General features: G+C 44.2%; 1 protein-coding gene across 1 annotated transcript in view; it reads left to right on the top strand.

Moving 5' to 3' along the window:
• Positions 1-19,795, top strand: part of GPBP1L1 (GC-rich promoter binding protein 1 like 1) — a 1,437,510-nt gene that overhangs the window by 1,176,452 nt on the left and 241,263 nt on the right. The window contains exon 10 of the mRNA XM_044070363.1: positions 4,551-4,702. Within this exon, the coding sequence (XP_043926298.1) occupies positions 4,551-4,702 (152 nt within the window). The remainder of the gene's footprint in view (positions 1-4,550; positions 4,703-19,795) is intronic.

Below are 19,795 nucleotides of genomic sequence, written 5' to 3' on the forward strand. Positions count from 1 at the left end.
AGAAAGGGAGACCTATGTTTCTTTGGCATGCTTGAGCCCACCACAGAAATTCCTTTTGAAGACATGGAATGAGTGGTATAATTGTTTCCAAACTGTGGCTGTGTTGAGACCATTAGTTTTTTAGGTACCATTGAAGTTTCCTCATATGCAACTTTGCATATGGGATCAGTAGGATGCAAGATGCCATTAATCCCAGAGCCTGCAGGACTTTCCTTGCAGTCAGCCTGGTGAAGGTTGCCATTTTTCTGAAGTATTGAGATAGTTGCCCTTGTTTCTCTGGCATGAGGTAGGCCATCTGGGTGTTTGTATTCAAGCTGGCACCCAGGAAAATTATTGCTTGAGAGGGTATTAGTTTTGATTTCTTTTTGTTGACTATGTATCCCAGAAAGTTCAACAATTTTATTACAAAGGCCAGGTGTTTCAGAAGTATGTGCTTGCTGTCCGCTTGGACCAGGCAGTTGTCCAGATATGGGTATATTTGTATCCCTTGAAGTCTGCAGAAGGCAATTACTGATGCCAGGCATTTCGTAAACACTCTGGGCGCTCGCGTAGATAAGCCAAAGGGCAGTGCAGAGAACTGATAATGGGTTGAACCTGCAAGAAATCTGAGGTATCTTCTGCAATCTTGTCTGATAGGGACATGCAGGTATGCCTCCTTGAGGTCCAATGTTACCAGCCAAGACTCTTTGCCCAGCATGGGAAGAAGCTGCTGTAATGTGAGCATCTTGAATTTTGGTACGAGTAAATATGTGTTTAGGATGGATAGGTCCAAAATAGGTCTCCAATCTTTGTCCTTCCTTGGTACCAGGAAAAGACTGGAATAAAAACCTTGACCCTGTTCTTTTGCAGGTACCTCTTGAATAGCTTTCATGTCCATGAGAGCTGAAATATGTTTTTGTGCCTCTGCCCTTTGATTTTGTGGCAGGTTTGGCATGCCTCTCATTTTTGGAAGGGTGTGAAAGTGGAATCTGTAGCCTCTGTCTATAATGTCCAGGATCCATTTGTCTTTTGTGACAATATGCCAATTTTTTGAAAATAATGCCAGCTTTCCACCTAAAGGTGCTGCCATTAAAGCTTTGCTTGGCATGCAAAGGGGAAAGTCATTGTGTCTGCTTTCTGAATGGCTGTGATCTATCTTCTCCACCGCTTGGTGTAGGTGCTTGCCATTGTCTGGCTCTGAATGATCCTTGAGATTGCCCTCTACCCCTCGGGCGCCTGTATCTACCTCTTTGAGGTCTGTCCGTGGCTGGAAAGGACCAATTTTTTGAAGGCCAGTTTCTGCTGAAACGTGGAGGCTGTACCTGTAGGAAATCTTTCACTGTTTGCGTTGATCTTGCCTTTTCCTCCATTTTCTTTAGTACCTCCTCAGCTTTAACACCAAACAATACATCTTTTTGAAGAGGTGCATCTAGTAATTTAGCTTTGACATGATCTGGTAAGGTTTGCTCTTTGAGCCAAGCATGTCTACGTATGACAGGCCCTGTAACAGCAGCTCTACATGAGGCCTCTAAAGCATCAAAACCACATTGCAAGGTATGTTTACCCACTTGCTCTGCACTATGCAACAAATCCTGCAACTCCTTTAAATCTGGTTGTTCAGGTTGTGTCATTTTGCTTTTCAACTGAGATAACAAAAACTGTTGATACTTTAACATATGGAACTGTGACAGTTTAATGCCCTCATGGTTAAAGTGGCCGAGGTGTATACCTTTTTCCCCCACCTTTCTAAAGCTCTGGAATCCCTCTCTGAAGGTAATGGGTTTTTGGCAGTAGAGGCCTTAATTCCTTTGGGACCCTGTGAAATAGTTTCTGGGTCAGCAGCATGGCTTTTGTATAGGAATTGGTGTGAATCAGGAACCCGGTAATACCTGTCAGGCATAACAGGAGCTGGGGGTAAAGAATCTGGGTTGAGGCTGGCTTCTGTGTACACATCATCTAATATATCTAAAACAGGAGGGATAGCCAGAGGCCTGTGCTGAGGAAGCAAGAGAAAATCCCTGAGCCTTTTCTTGGAATCTGAGTAATCTTGGCCTTCCCAGTGAAAGTGCTCCCTCAAGGTATGTAAGGTTTCCCCAAAAGAATAGTCCTCAGGGGGGGAGACCGAGGGAATGGACTCCTCAGCATCAGAATCTTCAAAAGGGGAATATGAATATTCCTGGTCCTCAGAATGTTCTGAGGTAATAGAGGCTTGGTCTGAGGAAGGGTAGTCTTCCTCCAGTCTGGGCCTTTTGTCTGAGGGTGGTTGAGAACCCCTGATAAGAGTAATCAAATCCTCTGCCATTTTGAGCATCTGTTTTTTAGGCATGGGGCCTTGAGAGGGGCTCTGTGGAACTTGTCTTTTAGTTTTCATGGCTGCTTTAGATTTTGTGAAAGCCTTAATGGAAAAACAGGAAGGCCTGAAGACACCTTGAGAGGTGGCAGGTCTGTCTAAATTCTGAGTTTCCCCGCCAAGAGTGGCGTCGGTATCTGTAGTCGGAGTGGGGGCCGAGGAGCCTGCGACCTCGGGCACAGAAGACACCGCTAAAGAAGCATCGTCGGTACTCAGGGGCTGCGTTGGCGCCTCGCTGAGAACCGGAGCACCTGTAGCCGGCTTTAGCATGGTGTCGGTAGAAGTCGCGGACCTCGTATATCGGTCCTTATCTTTGCATCTTTTACTCAAAACTGGAGTCGGAGTATCCGACGACATAATGTAATTAAATTTTTATCAAAATAGTGCTGGGCGAACTCCGCCCGACGCTTAATAGTGCGTTTGTTGAATCTAGCACAAAAACGGCAGGCCGAGACATCATGGTCTGATGCAGAAGGAATGGAAATCCTTATGCGATATTTGCTTCCCACAAGAAATGCAATTATTAACTTTGTCTGACATCGGTCTGAGGCAAGAAAAGTTTCCCCAACGGGGTACTTAGCTTTCAAGAAGACTTCGGCTGAAAAATTTTCGTAAATCTCAGGAGCTGGCCGACCGGCACTTGCGAACTGCTTCTGCTTCGGGCACCGCGCGGCAAGAAAGACTGAAGAAAATGGCGTCGGCTGGTTCTTTTATACCCCTGCCGCACTGACGTCAGGGAAGAAGCGACGACAACCGACGCCGGACCTAGACTTTGGAATTCGGCCGACCGAGGACCCGCCTGACTGCAGGATAACCCATCTGTTATGACTGCAGCTGTATGCACGATGAACATCACAGATACCAAGTTATGGTAAGTACATAACTACTAATTTCTGCCGTTTATTCTGAAATGGGAGTTGAATTACCTTGTCTTCCTAAAGCTTGCTCAACTAGATCTATGGCTACTTCCTCTGCCAGGACATTGATGAAATGTAAGCTGCAGCCACTTGGTCTAACAAATGTACATTTGTGTCACACTTTAAGTTGGATATTGTCTCCAGAAGCAGGGCATCCTTTGGCTTGTCAGTGCTCTGGCATATCCTTCCCTAGGGGGCCACACAGTAGTTGCGTAGCTTGGATCTCTGACGCAACAGTGAGGGAGAATGAAAGGACAACATCAGATTTAGAAGTTGTATTTACCATAACGTAGCATCTGTTTTGTCCATTTACATTCTTCCTCACATCCTTTCCATCCATCCCCCACCATTGGTGTCTTCGAGAAGTTACCTGGAGAACCATTAGGTTCATGGTTTGGGCCCCAGATTTTTATTCTCTATTTTCTTGCTGTTAGTGTCATGTATGAGGGCAACAAACTTGATCTGAGGAGTTAGGGAAGGTGTGATTTATTATGGTAAAGGGAGGAGCTTGAGGCTGCGATCCTAAAGTCTTGTGATGGTGGCCAAGTCGGATCTGAGGTTGTATCCGAAGACCCAAACGTGAGGAAGAATGAAAATGGACAACACAGATGCTATGTTATGGTAAGTACATAACTTCTAAATTTGTTGTGAAAAAATGCTTTCCCACTTTAGCAGGAGATTTTATATTTCTTCACATTCTATTAGTTGAGAAGTCTGTCTTTTTTTCTTTTTTTTTTTTAAAAATAGTTCGGCACAGTCTGGATCTCTTACCATTAACTTGGACTTTAGAATACAGCTACTGACTGAGTGACCAACATCCTGTTCTGAGCAGATGTGCAAGGATCACTGCCCCCTTCTCCTTCCTGCTTGCAATTTTTCTGTGAATCACTCCATTACCCATGATATTTTATTTAGGGTACTTTTGGTCCATTTTCACAGCTTGACATGTGGATGTTCATCTTTACCCATGCTGCTGTAAGGATTGGATGACAGTTTACTGATGAGGGAAATTGACTGGCAAAGGTCATAGCCTTCAAAAAGATTTCACCTTTTGCTTTTGGCCCTGTACACCTTGTGCTGTTTACGTAACCCTGACTTTTTGGCAACTGTCATGACTGCTGTTTGCATGTCAGTTGATATTCTGTCAGTCTTATCTTGTGTGATATGTTTAAGGTTCTAACTGGTAATCAAATTAAATGCAAATGTGTTCATTCAGTAGGTTCCCACAGATTTCATTTGCTAGGTAAATATGGTATTGCACCCTCTCTTACAGTAGCATAAGTGTTCTTTTCTGTGTTTTGCAGATAGAGAGCAGTTCTCCTGAGACAAAAGAAAATGGAGATGAGCAGTGCCGTCATCGAAATGGTCTCTCTGTCTCACCTGATGATGGCACAGATCACCTTTCAAGTTCTTTGGAAGTAGATCACCTCTCCCACTCTCTGGAAGCAGAACACAGGTGAGACATGTTAATGTCATTTGATTAGAAGTCATCAGGATGTGACAGTTATGTTGTGTTGATGCCTTGGTAACTCGTGATCTAACACTCTCCTTTGGCTGATCTTTCCTCTCTATTGACCTGAAGTAAAGTGCATGTCTTGAGATACTCTATTACATGAACTAGTACATATCAACTACAGGACTGGCAGCTGTCAGGCACTAGTCACTCTGTAAGACTTTGACTTGTCCCACTGCTCCCATAATGCACTGTGGCTGTCTATCCAGTTGTCATTTGCTTCTGCTACACACATTGATAGGCAATCCCAGGCTTTTTGTGGAGCAATTCTAGAGTTTTTCAGTGTAGATTTTGCTTCCTTCAACAGATCTTCAGTTTTCAGGTCAGGTCAGGTCTTTCATTTTTTGGTACCATCTCAGATTCCAAGTTCAGAGAAATTCTTGGACTTGATGCATCAGTGTGAGTCTAGGCCATTTGACCCTGTCTCTTTTGAAGAAGAGATCCAGAAGGAAGCTTTGTGCTCAACCCTACCTACCGTTTGGGTGGTCCTTGCAACCAACAAGGTAGTTTCTGTTGCTCAGAGGACTTGGCAGGAACTCAGAGTTTGTAATGCCTTCGTCAGAGATGGACAAGATATTAGTCTTCCAAAAACCATGAATGTTGATGTAAAGTTTCTTTAGCTGATCGATTGTGGTTGCTAACCCTCAGAAAGAAGCCCTCAGAAATGCCCAGTTTATTCTCCTAACAAGAAGTTGTGAGCATTGCAACAATTTAAGAAAAGCACTTATGCATATGGTACCTTTTTTGTTGTGGGCTTAATTACTTGACTTGTACTGTTTGCAGTGTGAGTTAGCAGGACAAGTGTTTGATATCTTAGAAAAGCTGTCACCTGACAATGTACATAGGAAGTTAGGAGTTAGTTATCACAATTGCCACCTGAATCTAACCACCATTTATCTTTAGCACAATGAAGTTGGCGGAGTAACTTGTAGCTGTATATGTACATGTTTGGCTAAGGCATTGCAGTCTTGTGGGCATCATCAGGACATCACACTAATGGGCACCTGTAATGATTCCACTCTTTTCTCCACAGGTGAGGAATAAACTGCTGAAGAGTATGCTGGAAGAGAAGATGCTCTCGGCCATTATTATGAAGCTGTCCACAACTCCGAGGACATTTTACTGTAACCAGTGAAAGGCCTAGAATTTGTGGCTCAGAAAAAGCCCACAGTTTCCATTTAGGCAGCATTATGTTAGAAAACATTGCTGCCGTGAAGATTTCCAGAATGGTGGCTGCCTTAGAGGTGGCCTGCAAAAATTAGGGATGATTGTCCTGCTCTTAAAGCAGTCATCATGAGTTTCATTTCCCTGCAAGATAGGCCATCACACAAGACAAATGGATCAGGATGATAAGATCCAGAGTCTGCACAATTCCCTTTGTTATACCCACCTCAGCCATTATCCCTTCCCTTGTTGAAATCCCAAACATTCAGAAGACAGTGGCTACACTAGAGGTCTTAAACCTCTTACACAGAAAAGCAATTCAAGAAGCCTCACCAGACCATAGAAGGTGCGAATGCTGTTGTTTCTTTTCTTTTTTTTCCCTAGAAAGCAGAGGACTTCAGGGAAACCTTAGATCTTGGCAGCCTCCATCCCTTTGTAGCAGACACATTGCTCCAGATGCTTTCATTGCAACTGACTCTTAAATGCCCAGGGAAGAAAGACAAGGATATGTTCTCTGGAACTCCAGAATGCTTATTTGCTTATCAAGATGGCCATGGAATCAAGAAGGCTTCCATACCTTCATGATCAGAACCAGTCACTTTCAGTTTGTTGATGCCATCATGGCCTCCAGGGTGATTACCAGAAGCCTGGTGGTAATTCCAGTGCATGTCAGGCTGATGGGAACCAAGGATGTTCTTCGTGTTTCAGTCATCACATTTGGGTTATCTGCTTGCAGTAGCCCTCAGTCGGCCTGATTAACAAAGTCTTTGATCCTGCGTCGGTTGCTGTCCCTTCGTCTGTGACGTCAGGGGTATAAAACATGCAGCCGACACCATTAGATCAGTCTTTCTTGCTGTGCGGTTCCCGAAGCAGAAGCAGTTTGCAAGTGCCGGTCGGTCGACTCCTTTTCGTTTTCGAGTTTTAGAACCAAAGTCTTCAACTAAAAGCTAAGTACCTCGTTGGGGAAACTTTTTCTTGCTCTAAACCAATGTCAGTAAAAGTATATAATTGCATTACTTGTGGAATGCAAATACCTCATAAAGATTTTCATTCGTACTGTATTCCTTGCGTAGGCCCTGACCACGACGTACCTCGCTGTCGGTTTTGTGCCTTATTTAAACCACAAACTGTCCGTCGTTGGTATATTTTCGCTTCTAAATATTTTGTTGCACGGCAAGAAAGACTGATGTAATGGCGTCAGCTGCATGTTTTATACCTCTGATGCCGTCACGGAAGAAGGGACAGCAACCGACGCAGGACCCAAGACTTTGTTAATCAGGCCGACTGAGGGCTACTGCAAGCAGATAACCCAAATGTGATGACTGCAACAGTGAATGCACTCAAACATCTACATTTATGGTAAGTGTACACAACTTTACTGTTTCACTGTAACTGGATGACTGGCTGCTTAGCTGCCACTGTAAGAGTTCCTGATTCTAGCTACTTATTATAACTGTTCTGGTCTTTGTGAATCTCATTAAACACTGCAAAAAACAATATGAAGCCATTACAAACACTAATCTTTATGTGCCCCCTAGACATTCACTTTTCTGTTTAATGGCCTTCCCCGAGACAGGGTTATGTGCTGCAATACTTAAGTTCGTAGTCTGCTGTTACCTGCAACACTGGCATTAGGCCTTGAGAATTTGGGGCTCATGGCAGCAACTTTGTCTCTCCCTCTCTAATTCTTATTGCAGGATATCAAATAAGAGCTCTACAGTGGACCCTGAGGTTTCAATGGGGTCAAAATATAGGACCCCATATAGCTTCTGGTTAGGATTTTCTGGATGTGACACAGGCATTTAGACAGGGGTCTGCACCTGCACAACTTTTCTCATGGCAGTTCATTCACTGCCTCCCTGTATTGCTTCACTCACTGTGGATGCCTCTACAGTATGTTGATAGGGGAGGAGCATTTGGAGTGGCACTCCAAGAGGAATAATCATAGAGCCAGTCTACACACAAATATTCTAAAGGAGAGGACATTCCTATTATTGCAGGCTTTGCACGACTTCCTCTTGAGTGGTGTAAGTGTCATCCACTGTAATATCTTGGCAATGGCTTGATATGTCAGCAATCTGGCTGCAGTCCACTCATACCTTGTGTCTGAAGGCCATGTAGCTGTGGGAATGTGCTTTGTTAATCTGACACTTTTTAGTCGCTGCGCAGGGCCCCAGCTTTATTGTGGGAAGGCTTGTTCAGTGCTTGTTGATGCCACATGAATAGTTGTTCATTTAGTGGTGAATCCTGTGTTTCACTCCTGGGGCAAACCTTGTTGTGATCTTTGCCTTACCGACCAACTCCCAAATGCAGTAGCCTTTTCTTCCTGATATCTCATCTGGGACAGACCTCGTGTGATGTAGTTCAGCAGTGACTGCATGGGTCTCCTTTGCACTTCCCTGTTTCTCATTAGTCTAAGGTTTCTGAAGAAAGCCAGGATAGCTCATTTTGGCTGTATAAAGCTTGTTCCATCCCCAGCCTAACTTTAGAGAAGCTGATCCACATACAGCATTACAAGGATCTCCTACCTTGCTCATCTGGCAAGTCCTCATCTAGACCTTCAGGCCCTTAGTCTAACTACACACCTACTCCGGTACCTTTCTTGGTCAGAGACCCTGCAGTACCATCCCAGAGTTGTGTAAATCCTCTAATTTGCCCAGAAGTCTTTCACTAGATGAGCATATAAAAGCAAATGGACTAAGTTGTTTTGAACCCATAAATGAAGGGCTTTGCTTTTTTCATCCCAGATCTGAGCATCCATCTCTGATAAGGGCTGAGCTATTTTTCTATTAAAGTTCGTTTAATAAGTGTTCCAGTTTACAAGGGTTAAATTCATCTTTATTCTCTTCCTTAAAGGTCTATAAGGCTTTCTTAATCATTTTCTTGCTATTGTTGCCTGTTAGAATATTTGCACTCACTCGGGATATTAATTTTGTGTTTCAGAAAAAAATCCTTTGGTTTTGTGTGGTAAAAGACTTTAGATTTGGGAAGTTTGAGCTATGCCTTTGGGTTCCTGGCATTTCCAAGTGCGTGTGTGTGGATCCCACCCAAGTGGAAAATGTAAGATTGTGAAAGACCATAACTTTAAAGGTGATCATCATCCTTGACATCTGTGTGTGAAATTTGCAGGGAGTTTAAGCCAAAAATTAAGGCTGGAAAAGAAGCCCCATATTAGCTTATTTAAATAAAAATCTAGCAGTGCCTTCATTCTCAAATCCTGTATATTCTCAAAGAACAGTCCTTTAGACATCCTTTTACATTAGCCGCGATTTGATCAGAGGAGACAGTGGATTACACAGAGCTGTCTTGGTCCAAGGATGCCGTTAATGTGTTGATGCTCAAACCCCTGTAGCCCAGCATCTGTATAGTTGCCTACATGCTATATTATTAGGGATGCCTCCATGTTGGGCAGCCATTGAACATCACACAAGAGTAGACATTATTGTTCTCTCAAAAGGTGATGAAAGCTTGTAGCAATTGGAAATTGAATAAATAAGGTGGGGAAGGACTAGCTATTCTAATCACTGACTCACACTAGTTAGAGGCAGAGGACATCCCTAATTACAGTAAAGTCAATTATCCATAACGTCAGTTATCCAAACCCAGCCTTCCAAAGTTTTTTGTAGGAAAAATGGTCCAAATATGTAAATGTTACACATTTTTTAACTTGTAGCCTACTTGTGCGTGAAAAATATTCTTTCTTGTGCACTGGACTTGCTGAATGGTTGAAAAAGTGTATTCCCTGAGTGCAGAAAAAACAAGATTTTAGAAGTTTATCCAGTTCAGTGTATGTTTATCTGAACTACCTTTGGTCCCAATTAGTTCGGATAATCAACTTGCTGCTGTAGCAGTCCTGACCCTAGCTGCCAGGCAGTCCTGATGTCTAGATGCTACATGAGGCACATATAGCATCCTCAGTTGTCCCATATCAGGACTAGTTCTCTTCAGCCAAGATTGTTTTTTTTTTTCTTTTTTCCCTAAGGATTGAGCACAGCAGGCCTACAAGTTTGGAGGAATGCTCTCCTAGAAGGAGAGCGAACTTCCATCACATACAGTAAAGTGACTAGGCCAGGTTCTGACTGCTCAGTAGGATTATATGGATACAAGTTAGATGTCCTCCACACTGAGCTTATAATACTGATTATGAAGAGACTAGCCCCAGAGACTCCATCAGAGGACCTTACCTTTGACTCCTCTGTCCTAATGATTGTTCATTTCAGTTGGCAAGCCTCAGAGGCATCTAAGGCACAGAAAGGCTTTTGGGCTATGGTGACTGTCATAAACTGGTGATTTTTACAGAGTCTGAGAGCTAAATTCTTTCATGTACAAAAATCCGATGGCAGATCTTGAAATTGTTACCAGCAGGCTACTAAAAGAGCACAACTCCTCTAAGTGGAATGCTTTGCCTGTGACAAAGTAGACTTCTAGATAGGTATGGCAAAAAGCACACACCTTTTCTACAGTATCGTTTGGAGTTCTGAATTACCCTGCTCACATTTCAAAGTTTAACTTAGAGATTGAAGAATTTTAATGCATAAAATGAAGACCATGGGGGGCATGCCATCAGATCCAGACTGCAGCCAGCTGGATATGCATGGCATTAGGTGTAGCTGTGTTGCTGATGCTTCATCTAAAGTAGCTGCCACTGAGACAGTGCTCAGAAGGCATTCTTAGCTACATGTACAAGTCCTTGCAGAGGATATTGAGATAAGACTACTAAATTCAGCCTTGGACAGAGAACCCTTATTTGGCCAATAGGCTTGTGAAGTATTTAGAAAACTGAAAGAAAAGGAAGAGTAATGGACACAGTGAGGCCCATATTCCACTGCCTTCCCCAGAGTACGAATTTCCTTAACAAACCCGGACCCTTTATAGGAAACGAGAAAGGTAAGCAATCCCTATGGAACAGGTCCTTACAAGAGAGAAAATGCCAGGAAGACATTGTGAGGTAAGGAGACCATCAAAGCATCAGCCACTCCAAAGACAACTTCATGCTCCCTTCCTTTCCCTTGTATTCTTCCATCCTGGTTCTAAGACCAGATGCCCCACTTATGAGGATTAGCTGCAAGTCTAGAAGACGAGAGGCTAATTAATTCAGACAAATGGGTACTAAATGTGATTGCAAAAGGGTATAATCTGGCATTAGTGCAAGCCTCTAGGCAGAGAGGACTAAAGAGATCAGGAACTTCACATGGTATCCAGTCTGCATCTAGAGCTAGAATGGGGAACCATAGAAACAGTGCGAAGAACCTTGAAGGCAACGGCCTTTAACAGACTGTTCTTTGCAGTTAGTTGTAGTACTGATTTTTGGGTCTTCTGATATGCAGAAGCCCGTGGCCATCCTGACTTACCAGAGTCTTTACATCTCTAGCTGACAGACATCTGAGTGTGAGGAAACAAATCCCATGTAAACATTTTCACTGCATCTGTTCTGTCTGCAGCCTTGGCATGACATCTCTAATCATTCTGATTGTACTAAATTCCAAGCAAAGACTCTTGGAGAGGGAGGTTGCATAATGGTTAAGGTGTTTATCTTACAGACACAAGGTGCAGGGTTCGAGTCTCACATGAGGTAATTTGCTAGGCTTAAAATGGTCCACAAGGGCTGTTAGCTTAGTAATCATCTATGAACCTATAAACCTAAATGCAGGGCCGAAGTCAAAGTTGCTCATATGAAGTCCACAGTTTTGGTTTCCTCTGTTTATTCTGCCTGAGCAAGAGTTATCCCTGAAAAACCGCAAAGGCAAAGTTCAAGACACTGGGGGAATATGGCTGATGTCTTGACCCATGCTACCAAGTCTACTGATTACTTGGGTGAGGTGCCTTCACAACCCTTTGGTCCAATGGCTTTGAGGCTGAAAAGTCTGGCACGACCCTTCGAGAGGCCTTCATAGTTCTAGGCCTACTTCTCACTTCCATGACATCATCTGTTTTTAGTCTGAGGTTGCTCTGCAGGCCACAGCTTCCAATGTCCGTGTAGCTGGTACTAAGGGTGGATGTCTTAAATTCTTCAGCTGTGGAAACCCAGGCTGACACTATGGTTGACCCAACTGCATCCTCTGGTTACTTTGACAAAACTGACACTTAAACAGAAAAGAACAGTCAGGCTTCCACTTCTGTCTACTCAGCACTTTAGCTGAAACTGAAGCCCAGGATCTCTTGAAAATTGCCCAGGAGTTCATCATCTTCATGAAATCTAGGTAAATCAGCCATAACCAGGCCACTATCCCTGAAGTTTCCCCATCCAAGAGGCCTTGGAGGTGACATTTCGAGAAGATTCATAATCCTTTGACTCTGGTGGATGAAGAGGAATTGTATTCTGAGCACCTTACAACCCAACCTTATCTGGACTAAGATTTAGACAATACCCTCCCAGCTGCCTCTCGTTCGGGTGGGTGGGGGGATACCCTTCATAAAATGTAGGAGGCTTTTAATTGGGAAAGCAAACAATTCTGTCAAGTTCAGGCTCACTATAGTGCATTACTGAGTCATCCTTCACCTGGACCACTAGCTACCCCCCCCATGCATGTGGTACTTAATAATGATTTTGAAGACATTCCTTTACACCTACATTCCATGCTGCCTGCTCCCGGAAAGCCTGATTGGTTTTACAGAATGCTTGACTCACACAAGCACATTTACAAACTCAGTAAAACAGATCCTTCAGTAGTTTTTACTGAATCCACAAAAGGGATGCCAAAGGGTGCGACTAGATATCCCCTGTTTAATTACATTGAAAGCAGACTTTGAGATGGGTTTGGCAAGAAGGAACATACCTCAGCTACCCTTCTATGAGCCAGTTAATTGCTGAAGTGTTTAGAATCTCTTAAAGACCAAATTATTATTGAGGCAGACGCTTTCTGACAAAGCCTTGTCTATGGAAATTCGGGAAATGGCTAGAGCAGCACTACAGGTTTCCAAATGCACTTAAAATGGGGGTGTGATGCACTAGTTGCAGCATGTAGCACAAATGCCACTGGCTCAGTCACAAGCAGACAGGCATGGCTGAGGATTCAACCGCCCTCAGACCAGGTGAAGGCAGAGCTGCTGTGGCCGCTTTTCTAGACAAGGAGTTCCTGTTTGGGCCCCCAGCTGCGAAAAGCTGGACAAAAAAGGAAAACAAAGTGAAAGTTTTACATGTCAACAACACCTAGGTATAATAGGAACTACTCTTTCAAGTCATGGATCCACCCCATATAGGATAAGGGGAGGTCCCTTCATGCTAAGGAAGCCAGACAGTGCAGAAGGTGGCAGCCTGAACAAACCAACAAGGGAACTCCAAAGATCCCATTCGGCACAGAGGCCAACTTGTAACTATCCTTAGCCCCGACCCAGAGGCAGACAAAATCATCACCACAGACAGCTCAGACATAGCCTGGGGCCTCAGCTGGGGACCACGAAGGTAGAGGGCATCTGGACTCTGCATCACAGGAAGCTACATATCAACCAAAAGTTGTTTGCTATCTGGTAATGATACCTTTTCAACATAGCCTAACAATAAGAACACCAGTCATTTGGTACATAAACAAGGGGGCACACTTTCCCACCCCTTGTTCAATCTTGCTGTAAAGATTTGGCTGTTAGCATAAGACCTGAAACTGACTCTTATAGCATTCTCTGTTCTGGGACAGAACAAGACACTGGTAGACTCCTTAAGCAGTAATCTTCTGGATCCCAGTGAATGAATGCTGAAGAGGGAGACTTTTGGATTTAACCGTACACTGGGAAATTTTCTCAGTAGATCGTTTTGCCCCCCCCCCCACCACCACCATCACCACCACCAAAATGGACAACTTCAGAGGTTGTTTCCCAGAGCCCAGTAGGCAGGAACATGGAAAAACAGTTGCGTTCTTGTTCAAATGGGCCAACCCGTTTCTGTATGCCTTTCCACTCCTACCCCGGTTTCCCAGGATATTTGTAAATGTCAGGGCAGGTTGATCAAGCATTGTTCTCATTACTCCATACCAGCCAGGACAGCACTGATTTTCTCCTTCTGACCTTCTGCAAAGGGAGATTCCACCCTCTCCCACAGGAGATGGACCTCCTCAGCCACCTCAGGGTATCCGTGTTCCATCCTCACCTAGATAGACTCAAATTGACCGCCTTGAGGATTGGGTTTTAACACCAAAAAGTCAGCTACCCTTCTGAAGTGCTAACCATCCTTAAAGAGGCAGGGAAACCCACCACCGGAAGATCATACCTGGCAAAATGGAAGAGATTTTCCATATGGTGCCATAGCAATAATACCAGCCTTCCATAGGCAGACATAAATTTAGTCTTGTAATACCTTTTGAGTCTGTTCAGGTAGGAACTTTCTTCTAGCATTGAAGTGCATGCCTCTGCTATCTCAGCTTGCCTACTCCATTCCCCTCCCATTTACTCGTCACCTCCACCTGAAGCTGTTCCTAAAAGGAGTCATTCACTTGAGGGTACCCAGAAAGAGCCCAATTATTCCTTAATCTCAATTTCATACTAGAAAAAAACCTAACCCTGCCTCCCATTAAACCAGCAGCATGTGCCCCATTAGAGATGCTCACTTAGAAGACCACCTTACTATTTACCATCACTTTTGCAAGGAGGATGTCAACTTCAAGCCCTTGTGTACAAAAAGTCTTTCATAGAGATAGGCTGACCCTTACAACTAATCCATTTTTCATGCCAAAGGTGGTATCAGAACTTCCTTCCAGGCTCTCCACATACCTTTTTTTTTCTCTTCCAAACCCTCCGAACAAAGCGGTGCAAATCCTTCATTCTGTGGATGTGCACAGACAAATCAGGTACTACTCAGAGCAAAAACCCCATGTAGACTAGACCAGCTGTTGGTGGATTTTGCAGAGGGGAAAGAGGGCAAACCTGTCTCCAAACAATTTGTATCCGAATGGATAGCCAGTTGCATTAGGTTCTGTTACACTCATCATGGAAAACTACTTCCTGGTCATGTCAAAGCCCATTCCACAAGGCAGCTACCACAGCCTTCCTCTAAGGAGGTCCCACACAGGCCATCCTTGCCACCTGGAAGTCCTTGCACACCTTTACAAAGCAACACCATTTAGGCTTTACCTCAAGCGCTAGAGCAGGGTTTGCCATAGCCATCCTGCAAAACCTTATTTCCTAAGGACCAGCAGCTCCTACCTGTCTCCCACTAGCTTCTAGTCCTCCCAAGAATCAGTGCTGCAACATTTGACTGTGAAGAACCTGGTAGAGTTGTCACACAATCGTAGTTGAGGTGGTCAGTGTTGCAGTACAAGCTCCCACCCTCCATCCCCTGTATGTGCTGACCCTTTCCTTTCCACCTTGCTTCTGCAGATCCTTCATCATCTCCTGTCTCACTTACTTGTGCATTACTACCCAAACTAACCCAGACGTCTAGAAAGGTGTTGCTGTCCTCCGGCATCAGATTGTTTGTACAGTGCTTAGAAAGCCCTAAAGGTAACACAGATGGATGACCTCATACCATGATGTTGGTCAGCTAGGGATGATGTAAAGACTCTGGAAATTGGGCTGGTTATAGGCTTCTGCATGGCAGGAAGACCTAAAAATCAGTACTGCAACACTGATCTGCTCAAACATCTACAGTTATGGTAAGTGTGACACAACTGTACTTTCTGGTGCTAAGGAAAGGCTTTCCTTGTACGTCCATTCTGGATCTCTGTAGACTAAAATTTCTGTCCGTTCCTACGTTCAAGATGCTAAGCCTCCAGGCTCCTGTCCCTCAAGACCCAAAGACTACATGAGCAATACTGACCTAAATGATATCTACCTGCATATCCCTATTCACATAGCATGCAAATGCTTCCCAAGATTCCTAAAAGGAGATGGCTACCTTAAATTCATCTCCTTGTCATTTGAGTTAGCCACTGCTTCAGGGTTTTTCACCAAGTGCCTAGCATCAGTAGTAGCCCATTGTAGCACAAGGGGGATACATGTTTACTTATATTGCCTGGACAGCTGTCTTCTAGAAGGCAGTCCAAAGAAGAGACTCGTATCCATATTTGCTTGATTTTATTTGCAGCAGTGAGGCCTTCACACACAACCTGCAAAGATCAAATCCATTCCTCAGCCAGAAAAGTCTTTGTCAACATTACTGGACACCATCTTTTCCAGAGTATTCATCCATCCAGAAGAAAATCCCCCCTTCTTACAGCAGATGAACAGCCACACAAGTCCTTGGTATGTTAGAGGACATGGCTGCTGGCTTTTTTTATGGTGCTGTTGGCGCTGATAGTTGAGAAGAATCCATTGCTTTATTTTTTCCTCAGGAGTCTCTGATACTAGTATTACCAATCTCTCTGGCACACAATCTTGAGAGAAAAATAAAATAAAAAGCTCAGCTGATGGATCTTTTCACTGAGTGCAGTGGCATGTCTTTGCACCCATCTGTATGCAGTCAGACCCTGGCAGCAAATGAGCAAATGCTTTAGATCTGGCATGGGGGCACTCTGAGAAAGCATGCTGTATATAAACTTGAAGGAAACTGCAGTACATTATGCCTTCCTAGCCTTAAATTCCATGTGGGTGACAAGTAGTCGTTGACAGTAGGAAGGTAATGTAGTACATCGAGTTAGGGTGTGGCACACATTACCACTTGTGCAGAATGGTTTGGAAAACCAGAGAGACGGTAGTAAACTGGGACATATTGTTAAAGGCAGCATACATCTGTACAAAAGGCAACTAGGTAGTGCACCAGCTAAGCAAACTCCTCAGACCCACAGAAGTGGTGTCTCCACAGCCAGGTTTCTCTTTCAGTGACAGTGGACCTCTTTCTGCTTCCTCCCCAGAGCATTCAGCTCAAAGTCCATACTCAACTCTCATGATGGATTGGAGAGTAGGTGCCTTCTCTTTCAGCTGGATGGGCAATTCCTCTACACATTCCCACCTTTGCCCCTGTACTTAGGGCTGACCTAAAATAGTGAGGAGAAACCAAAAGTGATCTTTGCACCAGACTGCATTGGTTCTCCCACCTGTTAGTGTGCCGGACAGAAGCCCTTTGTCTTGCCCAAGCAGGTGGACCTGTTTACTCAGAAGGGGAGGGTACTGTAACACGTCTAAACCTGTCTGCCCTCAGTTTTAAATCTTGGAAGATTCATGCTTGCAACCCTTTGGGCACCCCTTTTTATCAAGACATGGGCAAGCACAGTGGTGCAGTGGATAGCATTGTTGCCTCAAAGCAAGAGATTCTCTGGTTCGATTCCCTGCTGGTGTGCCTTCTGTGTGTAGTCTGCATGTCCTCTGCGTTTGTATGGGTTTCCTGTAGGTGCTGTGGTTTCCTCCCACATTGCAAAAACATGCAGTAAGTGGATTGGACACTAAATTGGCCATTGGGGTGTGTCTGTCTGTGTGTGTCTGTCTGTGTGTGTCTGTCTGTGTGTGTCTGTCTGTGTGTGTCTGTCTGTGTGTGTCTGTCTGTGTGTGTCTGTCTGTGTGTGTCTGTCTGTGTGTGTGTCTGTGTGTGTGTCTGTCTGTGTGTGTGTCTCTGTGTGTGTGTCTCTGTGTGTGTGTCTCTGTCTACGTGTGTGCCTGTCTGTCTGTGTGTGTGTAACTGTCTGTGTGTGTGGTGTGGAAGAACTGTAGCAGGGCTATCCACCCAACTGTGTGAACCCTTCCTCTAGATTGTTACTGAAGTGGCACCCCGACCCCATGGGCAAAAATGGAGGAAAAAAGGGTGATGGATTACTACCAGATGAGGGAGGCTAGGAAATTGGGCACTTAGCAATCCTATCTGACTAGGTAGAACAGATTTGTTTTGTAGTGCTAGAGATGGGAACTAATGCCCACAGATGCAGAGGTGATAGTGGTTCTTCAGTGTCTGTCAGAATTATCTTTAATTCAGGTTTGGTTTACATATTCATTAATGTATAGATTTCTGCTTTAGCAGCTTACGTACCCTTTGATTCCTCACTTAATGCAAGAACAACAGTAAAATATTTCATCAATGGGAGTTCTGCACCTCAAGCCACCAAAAAGGGCTAATGTACCACTTAGGACTTGAAGTTTATGTTGAAAAAATTAAATCGGATGTCAGTCTTCATTCATTCATGACAATTGAGTCCCGGTTCCATCCTTGAAACCGACTCTGCCATTGTAGCAAGCTCCCGCCAGCCAGAAACACTCGAGCTAAGGTTACCCATAGTGCCTGTCTTCCCTTCAGATCTCATTTGCCACATAGAGTTTCAAGATGCGTCAGCCCATGCTCTCAAGCTAAGTGTTTTATATTTCTGTACATTTCTTGATATTTTTTCTCCTTTACAGATCCCCTCTTCATATTTCTTGGACACTATTTTACATTACTAAATTAGTGTGAACGTGCTGTTTTATCTATCTTTTTTACCAATTTGGTATTTCTTCGTTACCATAGTTTTGGTATAGGCCCATCCCTTCCCTCTTACCTCTGGTAACTCTCAGATGTCCTTCTATTCTCATGTTGCAGTATTCACACTGTGGGATCCTCTGCCTCAGGCGACCCAAATGTCTGCTCCTATACAAAAGCTTTCAGCCTGGTTGCTGCAGGTGTGTGGGATGTCACATGTAGGGTCATAAACCAGGGGCCTTAAATGTGACATCTGCAAGGACAGACCTCAGAACTTTTCTGCCGCAGTCGAACATCAGATCGATTGCTCGCTCCTCTTTATCAGGACGTCTAAATCTAAGTATCCCATTGGGGATTTATTACTGGTATTGTTGATTGAAGCTGGGTTAGCTGCATTTTACTTTAGCCGATGTCAACTAAGAAAGGTAAATGTTGATGTGGACGTCATATTCCACATAAAGACACCCACAACCGTTGCATCTTCTGTCTAAGCCGGGAACATGACCATACTTCCTGTACCATCTGCCAAACCATACTTCCTGCACCATCTGCCAAACCTTCATCCCTAAAACTCTTAGAAGTCGCTTGGCTGCCTTTAATCTGTATTTAGAAAATCGGAGGCTTAAAAAACTTGCCCTTAGGATGGATTCAGAATCGGCTGAACCAATAGCACCTCCAAAGAAAAAGGCCAAAGTTTCACGACCTACCACCATGCCCTCTCCATCATCAGACACCCCGCCAACTGCCGATATAGGGGTTGAGGGATGCCCGCTATAGCCATCAGTTTCTACGGCCTTCATCGAGGTAGCCGTACTTGAAGCGGCGGCTGGCACGTCTGCGGATATGGCTCAGATGTCGATATCTCCCAATGTCAAGGGTGAACCAGGTTCTACCCGACACCCTTCAGGATCTCACGAGCCTGAGTCTCCTTCAGCTGCTAAGACCCTAGAGCCTAGGTCTGCCTTGTCTCCAAAAACTACACCTTGTAAAAGAAATAAAAAAAGTAAGCATCTGTCTACCCTACCTGATAGTCAACCAGACTGGCAGTCCTTTACTCAATCCCTGATGCAGGCCTTCATCTGGCTCTGAAGAGTCTGTCTCCTATGCTTCACAAATAGCCTCACCCCTGGAATATTATTCTCCAGGTGAGGATTCTATTGAAGGAGACTCTCCTTCCAAGGACATTACATTTGGTGAAACCATCACCAAGATGAAGGAATACTTCAAATGGGAATCTTTCCAAATGTCAGAAACTCAAAAAAGATGTTTTGAATTGCTGCAGGTTGAATCACCCACCCCATCGGCCATTCTCTCTGTGATCCCTGCTTGCCTTGATGCTTTTGCTTCATGCTCAAAGAACCCTGACTCTCAGCCACCAGCTCCAAAGAGACCAGACCGTTTCTATTAAGTGCCTGAGGACCAGAAATTCCTGGTTAAGTCCCCTTTGACGCAGACCCTGCTGTCATAGTTGTGGCCCCAGATAGACAATCTAGGTTACTACCTTCCTTTTCTCTTTCACCTTCTGGTAAAGGCAGTTCAATTATAGATAGGCTAGGCAAGAAAAA

The sequence above is a fragment of the Protopterus annectens genome, chromosome 4.part1, assembly GCF_019279795.1.
Source record: "Protopterus annectens isolate FY-2018-M chromosome 4.part1, PAN1.0, whole genome shotgun sequence".
In the NCBI taxonomy this organism is placed as follows: domain Eukaryota; kingdom Metazoa; phylum Chordata; order Ceratodontiformes; family Protopteridae; genus Protopterus; species Protopterus annectens.